The 17,710-nt window shown below is 37.6% G+C and overlaps 1 protein-coding gene and 2 long non-coding RNA genes across 8 annotated transcripts in view; 1 reads left to right on the plus strand and 2 right to left on the minus strand.

Annotated features, from left to right (window-relative positions):
* LOC309662602 overlaps positions 1-7,567 on the plus strand; it is a 126,316-nt gene extending 118,749 nt beyond the window's left edge. The window contains exon 3 of the long non-coding RNA XR_014264806.1: positions 1,252-7,567. This is a non-coding gene — a long non-coding RNA (uncharacterized lncRNA). The remainder of the gene's footprint in view (positions 1-1,251) is intronic.
* CHN1 (chimerin 1) overlaps positions 1-17,710 on the minus strand; it is a 201,601-nt gene that overhangs the window by 40,134 nt on the left and 143,757 nt on the right. For 5 of the 6 annotated variants that reach the window (XM_082465445.1, XM_082465446.1, XM_082465447.1 and 2 more), the window contains one exon: positions 11,463-11,540. In XM_082465445.1, the coding sequence (XP_082321571.1) occupies positions 11,463-11,540 (78 nt within the window). Of the gene's footprint in view, positions 1-11,462; positions 11,541-11,898; positions 12,145-17,710 lie in introns of those variants that run through there. The other variant, XM_082465450.1, reaches the window with a different exon arrangement.
* Positions 7,686-11,455, minus strand: LOC309662606. Its single transcript, XR_014264810.1, has 2 exons — positions 10,875-11,455; positions 7,686-10,838 (listed from the first exon to the last, which is right to left on the minus strand). It is a non-coding gene; the product is annotated as an uncharacterized lncRNA (long non-coding RNA).

Consider the following 17,710-nt stretch of genomic DNA (forward strand, 5'->3'; position numbering starts at 1 on the left):
TTCCCTTGCAATGGACCCACATTAAGAATCAGGAACTTTGTGTGTGTATACATATCCATATCCATGTATAATACAGAAATTTATAATATAATTCAGTTTAATCTCCTACTTGGAAAAAAACATTATGCATTCTTTTAAAATGTTTGTTGGACACTCCATGTTCACATCCACGGGAGAAGCAATGGTGAGTGACATTATTGCTGAAGGTTAATTATGAGACATTCTAGGTTTACCATTTCCATTTTGTCATGTTGCATTTAACTTCTTTTAAATTACTATTAATTCAAAACAATATTCAAATTTCTGAGAACTTAAAATGTGAACACAGATTCTCCAGTCAAATATAACATGATATTTTGGGTTTTATTTCATTTTAAAAACTCACGTGAATTTGATTTAAAAAATTTTGTAACAATATAGGTTTTAAGGTCATTAGAAAAATCTATTTTTGTGTCAAAATTTCCTGCTGCATGAAAGTAGTTTCAAAATAACAACTACTTCCACCATCACAACAAAGGTCCCCCATCTCACACCGTGTGCTCATTTATTTAGTGATTCAATGGATGCTTCTTGAGCATCTACAAGTCATTTTACTAGATATGGGGACAAGGGAAGGAAGAACAAAGGGAGAAAAGATGGTGGGAAGTGGTGTTATGATGTTTGGTGGAAATAATACAAAGGACGTGGTAGATAACGGTCCTGGAATATGACATTTCACTGACTGTTGATATAACTAGTTAAACTATATGTGAAAGAATATTTTTTTAACAATGAAAAAGAGAATAATTACATTAACAAATCTAATACTTCTCAATATAATTTAATCAGAGAATTTAAGAGCTGTTGGAGAATTTATAGATCATGTAGTTTAACTCCACATTTTATACTAAATCTATTTTTGTTGTTTCATCTTGTATTTTTTCTCAAATGTGAATCAAATGAAGACCATAGGGCTCAGATTTGTCTGTGTCCTTCGAAGGAAAGGAAGGACCACTTTCCACAGGAGTGCTTGCCATTTCTAACCTTCAGTTTATCAAACAGCAGGACATCTGGTCTGGTGGCCAGGATTGACAGGTTAACTATTATCACTATATCCCAAGTCCTGAATCAGTAATTTTTTAAATATTATAAGGTTCATGTTATAGAGTTAATTTAATTACATTTCCAATTAATATTTCAGGGTTCATTGCTTACCTATTATCTTGGCAACATTAAATCTATTAATATGTCACATCTTTCATTTCTGTGTAGAACGCAAGCGTCTGAAACTCTAAATTCAACCAGTCACCACTTCAAGACTACCTTAGAGAAGAACTAAATTCATATTTTAAAGTATCTATAATTCTTCAGCAGCCTTTTTGCCCGAGGAACTGTGGTCTGAAGTGAAGCATGCAAAGCCTCTGCATGCCACCCCTGATGAGCAAGTGACACTAGACTCAGCATGAAGGAAAAGAAAAAAAAAAGAGGAGACAAGATGGCGGAGTAGAAGGACGTGAGCTCACCCCTTCTTACAGAAACACCAAAATCACAACTAACTGCTGAATAACCACCAACCAAAAAATGCTGGAACCTATCAAAAAAGATACCCTACATTCAAAGACAAAGAAGAAGCCACAAGGAGAAGGTAGGAGGGGCACAACTGTGATAAAAAACAAATCTCATACATGCTGGGTGGGTGAACCACAAACTGGAAAATAATTATACCACAGAAGTTCTCCCACAGGAGTGAAAGTTCTGAGGCCTGTATCAGGCTCCCCAGCCTGGGGGGTCTGGCAATGGGAGGAGACCCCAGAGAATCTGGCATTGAAGGCCAGCAGTGTGTGATCCCACAGGACTGGGGTAAACAGAAACTCCACTCTTGGAGGGTATACACAGGGTCTCATGCACACCAGGACCCAGGAGAAAAACCAGTAACCTCATAAGAGACTGGGCCAGACTTACCTGCTAGTATTGGAGGGTCTCCTGTGGAGGCAGGGTGCTGGCTGTGGTTCACTGCAGGGACAAGGACACTGGTGGTGGCAGTTCTGGGGAGTACTCATTGGCATGAGCCTTCTTGGAGGCTGCCATTTTCTCACCAAGACCTGGCCCCCACCCAAGAGCCTGTAAGCTCCAGTGCTGGGATGCCTCAGGCCAAACAACCAACAAACAGGGCAGGAACACAGCCCCACCCATAAGCAGACAGGCTGCTTAAAGTCTTCCTGAGTAAACAGCTGCCTGATAAACACACCCCCTGACCCAGCCCTGCTCACCAAAGGGACAAGACCCAGCTCCACCCATTAGTGGGCAGGTACGAGTCCCTCCCACCAGGAAGCCTACACAAGCCTCTTAGCCTCATCCACCAGGGGGCAGACAGCAGAGCTAGAAGAACTACAACACTGCAGCCTGCGGAACAGAAACCACAATCACAGAAAGTTAGACAAAATGAGATGGTAAGGGAATATGTCCCAGATGAAGGAACAAGATAAAACCCCAGAACAATAACTAAATGAAGTGGAGATAGGCAATCTACCTGAAAAAGAATTCAGAGTAATGATAGTAAAGATGATCCAAGGTCTCAGAAAAAGAATGGAGGCACAGATCGAGAAGATATAAGAAAAGTTTAACAAAGACCCAGAAGAACTAAAACACAGAGATGAACAATACAGTAACTGAAATGAAAAATACGCTAGAAGAAATCAATAGCAGCATAACTGAGGGAGAAGAACAGATAAGTGAGCTGGAAGACAGAATGGTAGAAATCACTGCCACTAAACAGAAAAGAAAAAAGAATGAAAAGAAATGAGGACAGTCTAAGAGACCTCTGGGACAACATTAAATGCACCAACATTTGCATTATAGGGGGTCCCAGAAGGAGAAGAGAGAGAGAGATTACCTGAGAAAAATTTTGAAGAGATAATAGCTGAAAACTTCCCTATCATGGGAAAGGAAACAGTCACCCAAGTCCAGAAAGCGAAGAGAGTCCCAGGCAGAATAAACCCAAGGAGGAACACACCGATACACATAGTAATCAAACTGACAAAAATTAAAGACAACGAAAATATATTAAAAGCAACAAGGGAAAAACCACAAATCATGTACAAGGGAACTCCCATAAGGTTATCAGCTGATTTTTCAGTAGAAACTCTGCAGGCCAGAAGGGAGTGGCACAATATATTTAAAGTGATGAAAGAGAAGCATCTACAACCAAAAATAATCTAGCAAGCAAGGCTCTCATTCAGATTCAACAGAGAAATCTTTACAGACAAGCCAAAGCTAACAGAATTCAGCACGAATAGACCAGCTTTGCAAGAAACGCTAAAGGAACTTACTTCTCTAGGCAGAAAAGAAAAGGCCACAACTAGAAACAAAAAATTAAAATGGAAAAGCTCACCGGTAAAGGCAAACATACAGTAAAGGTAGAAAATCATCTGTACACAGATATGACATCAAAACGACCAACAGAGAGAAGAGGAGAGCACAAATGCAGTATATTGGAAATGCATTTGAAATTAAAAGACCAACAACTTAAAATAATCTTGTTTTTATACAGACTGCTGTATCAAAACCTCATGGTAACCGCAAACCAAAAATCTACAATAGATACACAAAAAAGAAAAAGGAATACAAACACAACAGTAAAGTTAGTCATCCAATCACAAGAGAAGAGAACAAAAGAGGAAGGGAAGAAAAAAACAAATCCAAAGCAATTAAGAAAACGGCACGAGGAACACACATATCAATAATTACCTTAAACGTAAATGTATTAAATGCTCCAACCAAAAGACGTAGATTGGCTGAATGGATACAGCAACAAGACCCATATATATGCTGTCTATAAGAGAACCATTTCAGATCTAGGGACACATACAGACTGAAAGTAAGGGGATGGAAAAAGCTATTCCATGCAAATGGAAATCAAAAGAAAGCTGGAGTAGCAATTCTCATATCAGACAAAATCGACTTTAAAATAAAGAATGTTACAAGAGACAAGGAAGGACACTACATAATGATAAAGGGACCAATACAAGAAGATATAACAATTGTAAATATATATGCACCAACATAGGAGCACCTCAATATATAAGGTAAATACTAACAACCATAAAAGGAGAAATCAACAGTAACACAATAATAGTGGGGGACTTCAACACCCCACTTTCATCATTGGACAGATCATCCAGACAGAAAATCAGTAAGGAAACACAGGCCTTAAATGACACATTAGACCAGATGGACTTAACTGATATTTATAACGCATTCTATCCAAAAGCAGCAGAATACAGATTCTTCTCAAGTGCACATGGAACATTCTCCAGGACTGATTACATACTGGGCCACAAAGCGAGCCTTGGTAAATTTAAGAAAACTGAAATCATATCAAGCATCTTTTCCGATCACAACACTATGAGATTAGAAATCAACTACAAGAAAAAAATTGTAAAAAACACAAACATGTGCAGGCTAAACAATGTGCTACTAAACAACCAATGGATCACTGAAGAAATCAAAGAGGAAATCAAAAAATACCTAGAGACAAATGAAAACGAAAGCATGACAATACAAAACCTATGGGACGCAGAAAAAGCAGTTCTAAGAGGGAAGTTTATAGCAATACAATCTCACCCCAGGAAACAAGAAAAATCTCAAATAAACAATCTAACCTTACACCTAAAGCAACCAGAGGAAGAAGAACAAACAAAACCTAAAGTTAGTAGAAGAAAGGAAATCATAAATAAATGAAATAGAAATGAACAAAACAACAGAAAAGATCAATGAAACTCCTTCCGTTCTTTGAAAAGATAAACAAAATTGATAAACCTTTAGCCAGACTCATCAAGAAAAAAAGGGAGAGGGATCAAATCAATAAAATTAGAAATGCAAAAGGAGGAGTTACAACAGACACCACAGAAATACAAAAGATCATAAGAGACTAATACGAGCAACTATATGCCAATAAAGTGGACAACCTGGAAGAAATGAACAAATTCTTAGAAAGGTACAATCTCCCAAGACTGAACCAGGAAGAAATAGAAAATATGAACAACTAATTGCAAGTACTGAAATTGAAACTGTGATTAAAAAACTCCCAACAAACAAAAGTTCAGGACCAGAAAGCTTCACAGGTGAATTCTATCAAACATTTAGAGAACAGTTAACACCTATCCTTCTCAAACTCTTCCCAAAAAATTGCAGAGGAAGGAATACTCACAAACTCATTCTATGACATGAGGCCACCATCACCCTGATACCGAAACCAGACAAAGATACCACAAAAAAAGAAAATTACAGGCCACTAACTGATGAAGATAGACATAAAAATCCTCAACAAAATACTAGCAAACTGAATCCAACAACACATTAGAAGGATCATACACCATGATCAAGTGGGATTTATCCCAGGGATGCAAGGATTTTCAATATCTGCAAATCAATCAGTGTGATACACCACATCAACAAATCGCAGAATAAAAACCATATGATCACCTCAATAGATGCAGAAATAGCTTTTGACAAAATTCAACACACATCTGTGATAAAAACTCTCCAGAAAATGGGCCGAGAGGGAACATACCTCAACATAATAAAGGCCATATATGACAAACCTACAGCTAACATCATTCTCAATGGTGAAAAACTGAAAGCATTTCCTCTAAGATCAGGAACAAAACAAGGATGTCCAACTCTCACCACTTTTATTCAACATAGTTTTGGAAGTCCTAGCCACAGCAATCAGAGAAGAAAAAGAAAGGGAATCCAAATTGGAAAAGAAGTAAAACTGTCACTGTTTGCAGATGACACGATACTGTACATAGAAAATCCTAAAGATGCTACCAGAAAGCTACTTAGGCTCATCAATGAATTCACTAAAGTTGCAGGATACAAAATAAATACACAGAAATCTGTTGCACTTCTATACACTAACAATGAAAGATCAAAAAGAGAAATAAACAATCCCATTTACCACCACATCAGAAAGAATATCAAGGAATAAATCTACCTAGGGAGGCAAAAGATCTGTAACTCCAAAAACTGTAAGATGTTGATGAAAGAAATTGAAGATGACACAAACAGATGGAAAGATATACCATGTTCTTGGATTGGAAGAATCAACATTATCAAAATAAGTGTATTACCCAAGGCAATCTACAGATTCAATGCAATCCCTGTCAAATTACCAATGGCATTTTTCACAGAACTAGACCAAAAAACTCTTAAATTTGTATGGAAACACAAAAGACCCCGAATAGCCAAAGCAATCTTGAGAAAGAAAAACAGAGCTGGAGGAATCAGGCTCCCTGACTTTGGACTATACTACAAAGCTAAAGTCATCAAAAGAGTATGGTACTGGCACAAAAATAGAAATATAGCTCAATGGAACAGGACAGAAAGCCCAGACATAAACCCATGCACCTATGGTTAATTAATCTTCAACAAAGGAGGCAAGATTATACAATGGAGAAAAGACAGTCTCTTCAATAAATGGTGCTGGGAAAACTGGACAGCTACATGTAAGAAAATGAAATTAGAACATTCTTCAACACCATACACACACACAAAAATAAACTCAAAATGGATTAAAGACGTAAATTTAAGACCAGATACTATAAAACGCTTAGAGGAAAATACAGGCAGAACAGTCTCTGACATAAATCGCAGCAATATCTTTTTTGATCTGTCTCATAGAGTAATGGAAATAAAAACAAAAATAAACAAATGGGACCTAATGAAACTCAAAAGCTTTTGCACAGTAAAGGAAACCATAAACAAAACAAAAAGACAACCTACAGAATGGGAGAAAATATTTGCAAATGATGTGACCGACAAGGGATTAATCTCCAAAACTTAAAAACAGCTCATGTGGCTCAATATCAAAAAAACAAACAACCCAATCAAAAAAAATGGGTAGAAGACCTAAATAGACATTTCTCCAGTGAAGACATACAGATGGCCAAGAGACACATGAAGAGATGCTCAACATCACTAATTATTAGAGAAATGCAAATCAAAACTACAATGAGATATCACCTCACACCATTCAGAATGGCCATCATCAAAAAGTCTACCAACAATACGTGCTGGATAGGGTGTGGAGAAAAGGGAACCCTCCTACACTGTTGGTGGGAATTTAAATTGGTATAGCCACTATGGAGACCAGTATGGAGGTTCCTTAAAAAACTAAAAATAGAACTACCATATAATCCTACAATCCCACTCCTGGGCATATATCTGGAGAAAAACGTGGTTTGAAAGGATACATGCACCCCAATGCTCATTGCAGCACTGTTTACAATAGCCAAGACAGGGAAGCAACCTAAATGTCCATCAACAGATGAATGGATAAAGAAGATGTGGTAAATAAATACAATGGAATATTACTCAGCCGTTAAAAAGAATGAAATAATGCCATTTGCAGCAGCATGGATGGACCTGGAGATTATCATACTAAGTGAATGAAGTAAGTCAGACAGAAAAAGACAAATATCATATGATATTTATATGTGGAATCTAAAAAAATGATACAAATGAACTTATTTACAAGACAGAAACAGACTCACAGACTTAGAGAACGAACTTATGGTTATGGGTATGGGGTGTTGGGGAGGGATAGATTGGCAGTTTGGGATTGACATGTACACTGCTGTATTTAAAACAGATAACCAACAAGGACCGACTGTATAGCACAGGGAACTCTGCTCAATACTCTGTAATAACCTAAATGGGAAAAGAATTTGAAAAAGAATAGATACATGTAAAATATATGTATGCAATATAACTGAATCACTTTGCTGTACATCTGAAACTAATACAACATTGTTAATCAACTATACTCCAATATAAAATAAAAATTAAAAAAATAAAGTGTCTATAATTCATGTCTTCTTTTAATTATTTAATTTGCCTAAGTAGCCAGGTTTCTGTTATTATTATATGTAATCTTGATTTTGTTTTATAGAGCTGTTTGAATTAAACATACCAAATGGAACACTGAATAATTTGAAGGGAGTAAAAGAAATACAGAGGATTTCACTGTATTCTGTGGTGCGTGAAAATGCACTGCTCTTACATAACATCTAACTGTGCCTGGGAGCTAAGAAAGAAGCAAGAGCTTTCTTTAGCACCACAATCATGCCAGGGTTCTCAACTGCATCATACTCTCTGCTACTGGGCAAGAAACAGTCTTGACATGGATTCAGAAAAAATACCCACTTAGGGGTAATTTGTAATAACAAGAACAGTGCGTACCAAGTACCTACACATAACAGGAATTCAATTTTTCTGATGCAGAACCAGAGGTTCAGAGAGATGAAGCAATCTGCCCAAGGTCATACAAATAGCAAGCAAGTTCCTCAGGGCAAGGGCTGGGTCTTAGTTATCATCCTATCTGGAGAGCCTCAGATGTAGGATGCAATCACTGTTGGTGGGGTGCTTGTGTCTGACTTTTAATGGCAGAGGTTGTCTTGTTTTGTTTAGTTTTTAAGTTGGTTTAGTTTTTACGTTGGTTTAAGAAATTAGCACTTGTGTGCTCACTCTCTCTCTCTGTTGTGTTAGGATGGGGCAGTTCTTAAAATGAGAGGTTGATCCAGGAGACGGTTAAAATTACTTTCACTCTAAGTTACACTGACAACTTACAGGGTAATCATTTTTAAAGGATGTGGTACATTTATTTTTAAACTGATGACCTCCTTGAGAGAAACAACTATCTTTCTTGTGATAGATGCTTTATCAAATCCTTGTAAGTAACAATAGGAGGGGGAAAAAAAAAGACTGTGTTATATAACACAGCAAAATGGGGAGACTTCCTGGGTTTTTTTTCTCCTTCTATTAAAAACAAACAACAACAACAAAAAACAAACACCTGCCTGGAGTCTGGAGTTAGGCCCAGTTGATTTTTTTTTTTTTTTTGGGATTTCACCTTGGTGAATGCTTTCACCAAAGATATATGACACTCATGGTTTCACCTTCTGAAATGAGACTTGACAGCTGTTCGACACCACAGAGCAACGTTATATAACTAGGCAGTTCAAGAGGCAAAAAAGAAAACCACGTTGAAATGAGTTTGGTGAGTGGGTTGGTGGTTAGGCAGAGTACACTTTCACCAACATAGAATATAGTCAATGGCAAGGCCACGTGAACAATTATCATTTTGTAAATGCTCCAGATTTTTCCTACAATAAATCTCTGAACTGGACATACTTACATATCACAGGCAGTGACCTTCTAAGTGAGCATTTGTGTGGGAGAGCACTGCTCCTGCCACAGAGTCTGAATTCTTTTAGGGATGTGCCCGGAAGTCAAGTATGACCCCTCCTTCTCTTTTTTATAATGCCACCCCACAGAAACATTTTTTAAGAAACAAAGAGTAATTTCAATGGAAAGAGTCAAATCCTTTTGAGAGTCAAAGACTTTTGACCTTATTAGCAACTCTAAAAAAATATCTAATGCAATTCACTGTCCAACATGAGCTCTTCCTGAGCATAAATATTTTACTTTTTTTTAAACAGTGAGGCCAAGCTCGTTTTAATTTTTTAGCTCCAGAGAAGGAAGCAGGCTTCTACTGTTTAACATGCCTCTTTAAAAAAAAAAACAAGTATCTTTAAAACAGCGTGGGTATCAAGCTATGAGTCACAATTGGTCCCATAGTCAGTACTTTCTGGTTATACAAAATTTGCTCATGAAAGCCATGTGTTAAATTAAAATTGAGAAATTACTGGAAGACACAACCAAAAAAAAATAGAGAATGTGTTTGTTTATGCAAATCCTTGAACAGCTCTACCCTTTGCTTTTTATCAATATTGACAGAAAGCATGTACAATGAACTTGACTTAGCACTAAAATGGCATCCCTAATAGGTCAATCTGTTCCTGCTTAACATACCAGAGGGATATATTTTAAAATCTCAGCCATTTCTAAAAAGTTTGCAGTTTCCTGCTTAGGAACCTAAATGGCTATTTTTGAGACCGAACATGCACATAACTTGATATTTGCAAAAGGATGTATTTGGGGTCATTTTCCTGATAAAAATCCTGTAAGACCAGGTTGTGTATCATGCAAGAAGACACGGAGGACTAGTACCTGCATGGACTGTTTAGGTTCATAAATGGAAGAGGTGGTTGAGACTAGATGCACACACTGAATGGTCTCAATTTCATTTTACATCAAAGATACTGGTTGAAAGATCAGGTCTTTAATAATATGTTTAAAGAGGGAAAAGAAAACTCTATTTGGTTTACCTTGAAATATTAGCAATCTTTACACAGCCCATACATTTTGGAATGTACCCTTTATCCCCAAATAATCTGAAGTTCATAAAAATCTTTTTCACTATGGAAAAAGCAGAGCATATTGGGGGCTGGGTATTTAGCATTTGAGTAAAATTAATGCTAGTGTTAAAAATCGGGATAAATTGCAAATTTGGAATGAAATGTCTTACTACAGAGCCTGGTGCATTCTATCTGCTGAATAAATGTTGAATAAATTAATAAATAAAAGGAAGATCAGGGTTTCCAGCTTTATCATCTTTTGAAAACAGATACCCGCTAACATCAAAACTAATGCCATTTTCTCTACACTAACAATATTCATGTCTCAGGAACTTCATCATAAAGTTGTATAACTATTGGGAAGTTACTATAGAAATGCTAGTGCATCTACCCATGAAGTGTAACTGGGTCTCCTTACGCACAACCTCACATTGTATGTTCTCTGAATTAGGTTGCAAAGGACTGAACTTCAAGGTCTTATATCATGCTATAAATACAGGCAAGATCTACACACAGCTTGAATCAATACACACACACATCTTGATGAAAAATGATTAAAGTATAGTTGGTACAACACAGTAACACAATAATTAAAAACTACACACACACACACACACACACACACACACACACACACACACACACACACACAGTGAAAGAAAATCCTCAAAAAGTGAAGAGAAGCTGCTGGTGTCAGCAGCATAACGGTCCCATGGCAGCCATCCTCCTTTCATCATGGTCAATTCATTAGCAGAGGAGAAAAGACAGAAACTATGGGAAATGCACACCATCTGCTCAATCCAGATGCAACAGCACATGCCTCTTATAGCCAAAGCTTTTTACCAGAAACGGAAGGAGATAAGATCTAATCCTCTCACAAAATATCCCACGAAGGTAGTTAGATGTATTTGCATCACAAATAAATATAATGCCAAAATCATTATTAGATGAGATAAATATCAGTCAAGACTTTTACCACTCAGTATACACTGATCAAACAGAATACTAAATCAGCATCAGAGAAAATGGGGTTGGATTCTATCACCTTTATTAAGCTATTCCTTAAAAAAAATTCATGCTTAAAACATCTTCATTCCCTGAATAGCAAGAACATTTTCGTCCAGTTGTCCTGGTTTTAAAAAGACACACTTTAATATTGTATATTTCAAGTAATGTGCATTTCCTTTCTTATAAGAAAAGGTTAAAAATAAATATTCTTACCTTGAAATTGTGAACCTTTTCATATTTTGGAATTTGCTCGTTTTCTTTCAGAGTTGCTCTTCTAACAAGTGATGTCAACTGCGAATAAGCAAAGAGTTTCAGAGGTTGCCAGATTGTCACAGACGACTTTTGAGAACCCAGTTTCATTCCCAAGGCTGCTATCAATAAATCTTGCTGACGGCCCTCTTGTTTTGATTTGTGAACTGTAGCTCTATTAGTTTTCCTACCCGACCAAGACTCTTTGGATGGCATTTTGGAATTCACAGGAAATAAAGAAAACCTATATTGATCTGTGTCTGTCGATGAACTCTATTCAGCTAACAAATGAGCATTCTGCCAGCCAGCACAGAACCCTACCCTACAGAGAGCTGCAGAGAAACCTCACGGAGAGGTGGAGGAGGATGATGAAGCACTTCTTAAAAAGAGGTCGACTAACCAGAAAAATTCTTCTTTCCTCCTTTTTTTTTTAAAGGGCTCTATATTTAAGCTTCTGAAAACTTAAGAGTCTGAACAGAAATAGAGTCGATGCTAACATACAAAACATTCAGCATTTCTCTATCCTTTTTAAAAAGCCATGCAATTTTGACAAATGACACATTTCTAAAAGCTTTCTTTTCTAGTCAATATATTAATGTCCATCCTGAATGAAAGATGCCTACATACTGCCTGCAGTCAGTTTCTAGCAACTGACACCCTGTGAAGCCCCTGGCAGAGGATGGGGGAGGGGAGGGATTTGACAAGGAAGGCTGGATTAGACTGGTCACCGTAAGAAAGGAGATAACCAATGAAAACCAAGCAACAGTATTTAAGTACTGTATTCCTCAACTCACTGTCTGTTTCTCCCTCCTCTCATGCAAGATTTTCTTGCTGGCTCAAGGCAAAAAAAAAAAATTAGTGGGAAGACAATGAGTACTGAATGAGTCATGCATCATTACAAAATGGATTTTTTTTTTAACCTATTAAAAGTAAAGGAAAATTAACACACACACAGCATTAGGTTTTAAAAAGAATGCACCACTGCCAGGTAAATTATCAAAGGCTGATCTATAATTCACCTTTGTGCATATGGACTGAGGTTAGTTAACTAAAACCCCATTTTATTCAAGATGAGCAAAAGCTGATAAGTATTTTGATGAAAAAGAAATGGAGTTTAACTAGTTATCATTCTATTTTCATGGAGAGCAAGAAGCATGCACATAATGCTGCCAACACCCTGGGGCGCTCAGTTCTGACTTCCTACCGTGAGTAGTTTTGTTCTGGATCTATGCTTAAATAGGTCCAACCACTATTTTCATTCTTAGTCTCAACATTCTTCATTCAAAGAGCTTCAGGCCAGGTCACAGTGCAAGCCGGTTGGGAATAATTCCTCATGTTCACAGGTCCCAGATGTAGTGTAACTGTGCTTGTTGGACCTTAGGTGTTGTTTGCTGACAGAGAAAGGCGGGTGCTGGGCAAGAGACTCAAATCCAGCTCCATTTAAGAGCAATACCTATACAATACTTTTTTGCTAAGGTGCTATAAGCTTAAGTTTTCTCATATTAGTTCCTTAAACACCTCCCATCTGTTTCCTCATGCTATAGTAATTAAGTTTAACCCATTATGATTCTAAGGTTACACTGTATTTAAAGAATCTAAAACTCTATATTGAAATGAATTCAGTCCATTTGCTTAGATAATTGCAAAGATTTTATCTCAGATTTCATAATCTACAGGGGTTATGGGCCCAATGCAGATTCTAATTTAATCAGGGCATGAAGTGGTCCTTAAACCATGCTAGATATTGATGATACTGAATGACTGATTTTCTAAACACCCCCAAATATTTTGAGTATATAGTTCCAACTTTTAAAACGGTTTATTCTTTTAAAAACATTTCTAAGAAAACAGAAGGCAAAAGTTAATATTTACATCTACAGATGTTTCATTTCCACAAATTTATATCCTAAGGTGATTAGTATGAGACAAAAAAAAATTTTTTTTCCCAAGAAGAAATACAATGGAAAGAGCTTTCCTTGCCTAACCTAAATTACTCTTCAGCTTAGACTTAGTTTGTCACATGATAACTAAAAATATAAAGGCCAGCCAACTCTTTAGTCACATATAACCTAAAGTGAAGTTTATCTGATTCTCAGTGGGCCCAGAAAAAAACAGATTCTAAAGGCAAATTTAACAGTAATTTTTTTCTCCACAACATTTAACACTGAATGTTAAAGTTACTAAGATAAAGAAAACAATCACCCATGTAACCCAAGTAACTTTTTTTTCCTGAGTATTTCGGATCAAGGTCCTTTATTATAGATCACCCCAGTCCTTCAGCTGTAGTAACTAAAATTCAACCAAAGCATAAAAATATTCATGGTAGATTTATCCAGAAAATTCATGGCTGAGTAAAAGTGAACATTTTGTCACTGAGAGGCCAGGTCTACTGTAGGCTCTGCAGAGTCATACTGTCTTTCCTGAGTAATTTTTCTACCTAAGCAAGAAATACTGGAATAATTACAACTTGGGCAACTATCTAGGGCACTAAGGAGACAGGAAACAATGGTTTAGGATGAAAAACTTCTTAGCTCCCCTCAGGTGGCTGGGGGTTTGGTCACTATTACGCCTCCATAACTGCAGCTGCATTTCTGCATTAATTTTGAGGAGCTCTCAAGTCAGAACTGCTAACTCTCGAATTCAGAAAGAGTATCAATGTTCTGACATGCCAGACAGATGTATACCACACTTCCTTATATTTTTTTCTGGCCATATCTATCTACTTAGATAGATACAGCATCTATTAATTATGCCTATCGTTCATTGATTATTAGGCACTTACGCTCTAAGCACCCAGCCAAGCACTTTACATACAGAATCCCATTAATTCCACAGAAAAATGTCTATGAGGCATATACTATCCTCATTTTATAGCTGGAAGAACTGAGGCCTACGGAAGTTAACTTCCCAAAATGGTACAGCTGTTCCGTTAGGTGGTGGATAGGAGTTAGGCTCGTAAACACTATGCTGTATCCACTCAAATGAGAAAATGAGAGGACACCATTGCAGTCTGAGGGTAGTCTGATTCTATTCAAGGTGGTTTCTCCATCTTCTCCTTTCATATTGAAGAGTAGCAACAGATAGTAAGACACAGTAAGCAATGAGTAACAATGGATGGTAAGAAAAAGTAACAGGCACTAAGATATCTAGGTCTCAAGTTTACCACGCAGAACCTGCAGTAGGAAATGCAGCCCTCAGGCTCCATTCAGACACGCCCTCCTTCATGATGCCTTTGACCATTTGCGGCAATTAGACGTGACCTCATCCACCTGTGAATATCGGAGTCCTTCACTTGTTCATTGATTATGAGATGTATCACCTTCTACCTCATATCACAGTTGCCTGGGTACCTGTTTATATAGAACTGGGTCTTATACATCTTAGTATGAAGCCTGAGTCTAACACAGTAGCTTGTACAAATAAAGGTTCAATACATAAAAATAAAACCAAATGAAGGCAGTTATTTTTATTGGGGGGCAGTGTGTTATAATAAAAAATGAGATTTGAAATCACAGACACTGAAATCTGAATCCTGACCTTGGGAGATTTGTTTGTTGCCTTGGTTATTACCTCATTAACATACTACGGACAATAACACTCATCTTACAGGTTACTACTGGGCAGTTTAGAGGGGATGACATGTAAAAGAGGAGAAGACTACAGACAGTGAGCACACAATAAATGATACTATTACAGGGCGCTGTACCAAACGCTAGCTGCAGGGCGCGCTGTGTTCGATAAGACATAGGCTCCTGTCCAAGGAGCTACTAGACTAATCTGCTTTTGGTTTATACACACAAACATGCCTAGAAATGCCTGCCCTTCCCTTTATATTATGGTCTCTACCAAACTCCCCCAATTCTAGTTCTGATCCTATCTTTTAAAATGCATAGAATGACACCTAATGTTAGCTGAGGGAGCAGGGTTGGGATGGGGTGAAAAGGAAAGATTATCAGCATAGGAAGCCAGGAACAATGTGCGACACTTCCTATCGTTGTTCTATTTCTTGGGCATATAGCCTGAGATGTGTTGTATAATGGACATTTTATAGACGAAGAAACACTCACAGAATGAATTGCTCAAGGTCCCAGTCAGGAAGTGGAAATTCTGTGGTCTGAATCCCTGTCTTTTGTCCCCAAAGCCTGGCAGCTCTTTCTGCTACCTTGTAATGAGAGTAGGAGATAAACCCGAGGTGTTAGAGATAGAGCCCCCTCATATCCTGGTTCTATAAAAGAGAAGAAAACGGCTTCACTGGGTGGGGGTCTGAACTGGCAGGGTACATGTCCCCCGAGGTCATTCTAGCTAGAAACACCAGCAGTATTTAGCTTTTTATTCTGACTGGGAATCTTTGGCCTGTCTTGGACCTGACTCTTGCCGTCCTTCATACAGATATCACTTCTGTATTGTTTGCCTGGATGAGGGTAACTGGCCTGGAAAAAGAGATGGGGAAGGAGCAGATTCCACAACGTTCTCTGTTTCTACCTTTGTCCATACCATCTGTAGTACAGAGGACTGGGAAAATAATGGGGGGGAGGGGTGTCGTGTGAGGAATAAGGAAAAGAAGGGGGAAATAGGTGACCTTGGAAAGGAATGCATTTGCTATTTTTCGAATAAAGAAATTTCCACCACTGACCCTACTACCTTGTTGTCTGTCTAGTAATAATACTGGATTTGTACTGAGTTAGCCTCTCATTTTCACCATGTGTAGCACAACAGGATCATGGGCACCAGGGCCAGACAAAATCTAAAATCACATCCTATTGGCTGTGGTGTGTCCTTGGTCAAGCTACTAATGTGTGTGTTTCCTTATGTGTAAAATGGATTAGAAGTACTTACATTACAGAATTATTAAGAATTAAATAAGTATTCTGCATTATTCCCAGCACAGAAAGTAATCAATAAATAGAAGTTTCCCCTCCTTCCCTTCCAAGACCCCATCTTTCCAAGATCTTTCCAAGATTAGTATAACATGTGACAGTGATACACATTAAAGGCCCAAGGCCATTGTCCTAAGCAGTGTGAGCTTCAGGTCAAATTGTAACCAGGTGGTTTAGGGACACATCATAGGCATCACCGCTCTGCAATTTTTAACTTACCCTGTCCTGGTAATCTAAACCCCTGGGCTCAGACTCTGAGTAATCCCTGTCCTCTCCTCCTTCCTGCCTCAAACCCTGCTTACAGGGAAGGGTCTTATCAACTCACTTACACTAAGGTGCAAATGACTGATTACACTTCCTTCTCCATGAATAACTGGTTTTTAGTATGGGAGCAAGACTTAAGCCAAAAGAATAAATCTCCAATTATTGAATGTCAGGACACACTAATAGTAAGAGTGTTCTCTAGGAAACTGGAGGGACCTCAGGCAAACAGCCACCTCCTTTGTAACTTCATGATGACATCACACACTCATGATCTCAATGCCCCAGTTAACTAAGCTAAATCAACATTCCATCCAAAAAGCACCATAAAGGATTGTTATAGCTGGCATGGCCCTGAGGCTCCGGGAGATGAAGAATAGCTGGATTTACTTACTACGGGGTGATCTGAGTCACTGGTTCAGGTTTAGCAAATCCTGCAATTTCTATAAAATGTTAAAATTGAGATATAAACACAGCTCTTCCACTATCAAAATCTGTAGATCCAAGCAAATTCAGCTCACTCTAGATACACAGATTATTCATACATTTGTCCCCTGAATTATCATTTGTAACCTAGTTTCGCACCATTAGAGCCAAAAGTAGAATATATTCAAGGTACTTAACAACAATATGTCAGCTTACATTTATTAACTGACAACTACATGGCACTATACTAGTAAATGCTATACATGTATGATGTAGTTTAGTTGTTAAAACAATAGGGCAGGTGTCACTTTATAGATAAAGAAACAGAAGCTCAGAGAGATTAAGGTCACCTAACTAATACGTGGTGAGAAAAGGAGTTGAACCCAGGTCTACGTGACTTCAAATTCTGTGTCTTTCCTCTAGACTCTCCTGCCCCTCATATTACCTATAGTTAACATGCAATTTTGAAAGGCTATCATTTGAATAAGTTTCTGGATCATTTATATTCTAATACCTCTCAGATCACTAGCCAATTTAGTACTGTTTATATTTAATTTATAGCATCTTTCAGATTCATCACCTCCTCAAAATTTTCAAATGCATTTTAAGTCAAACATTAGAGATTTCTATACAGAACTCTATAAATTC

Source organism: Balaenoptera physalus (genome assembly GCF_965194825.1).
Source record: "Balaenoptera physalus genome assembly, chromosome: 6".
Taxonomy (NCBI): Eukaryota; Metazoa; Chordata; class Mammalia; order Artiodactyla; family Balaenopteridae; genus Balaenoptera; species Balaenoptera physalus.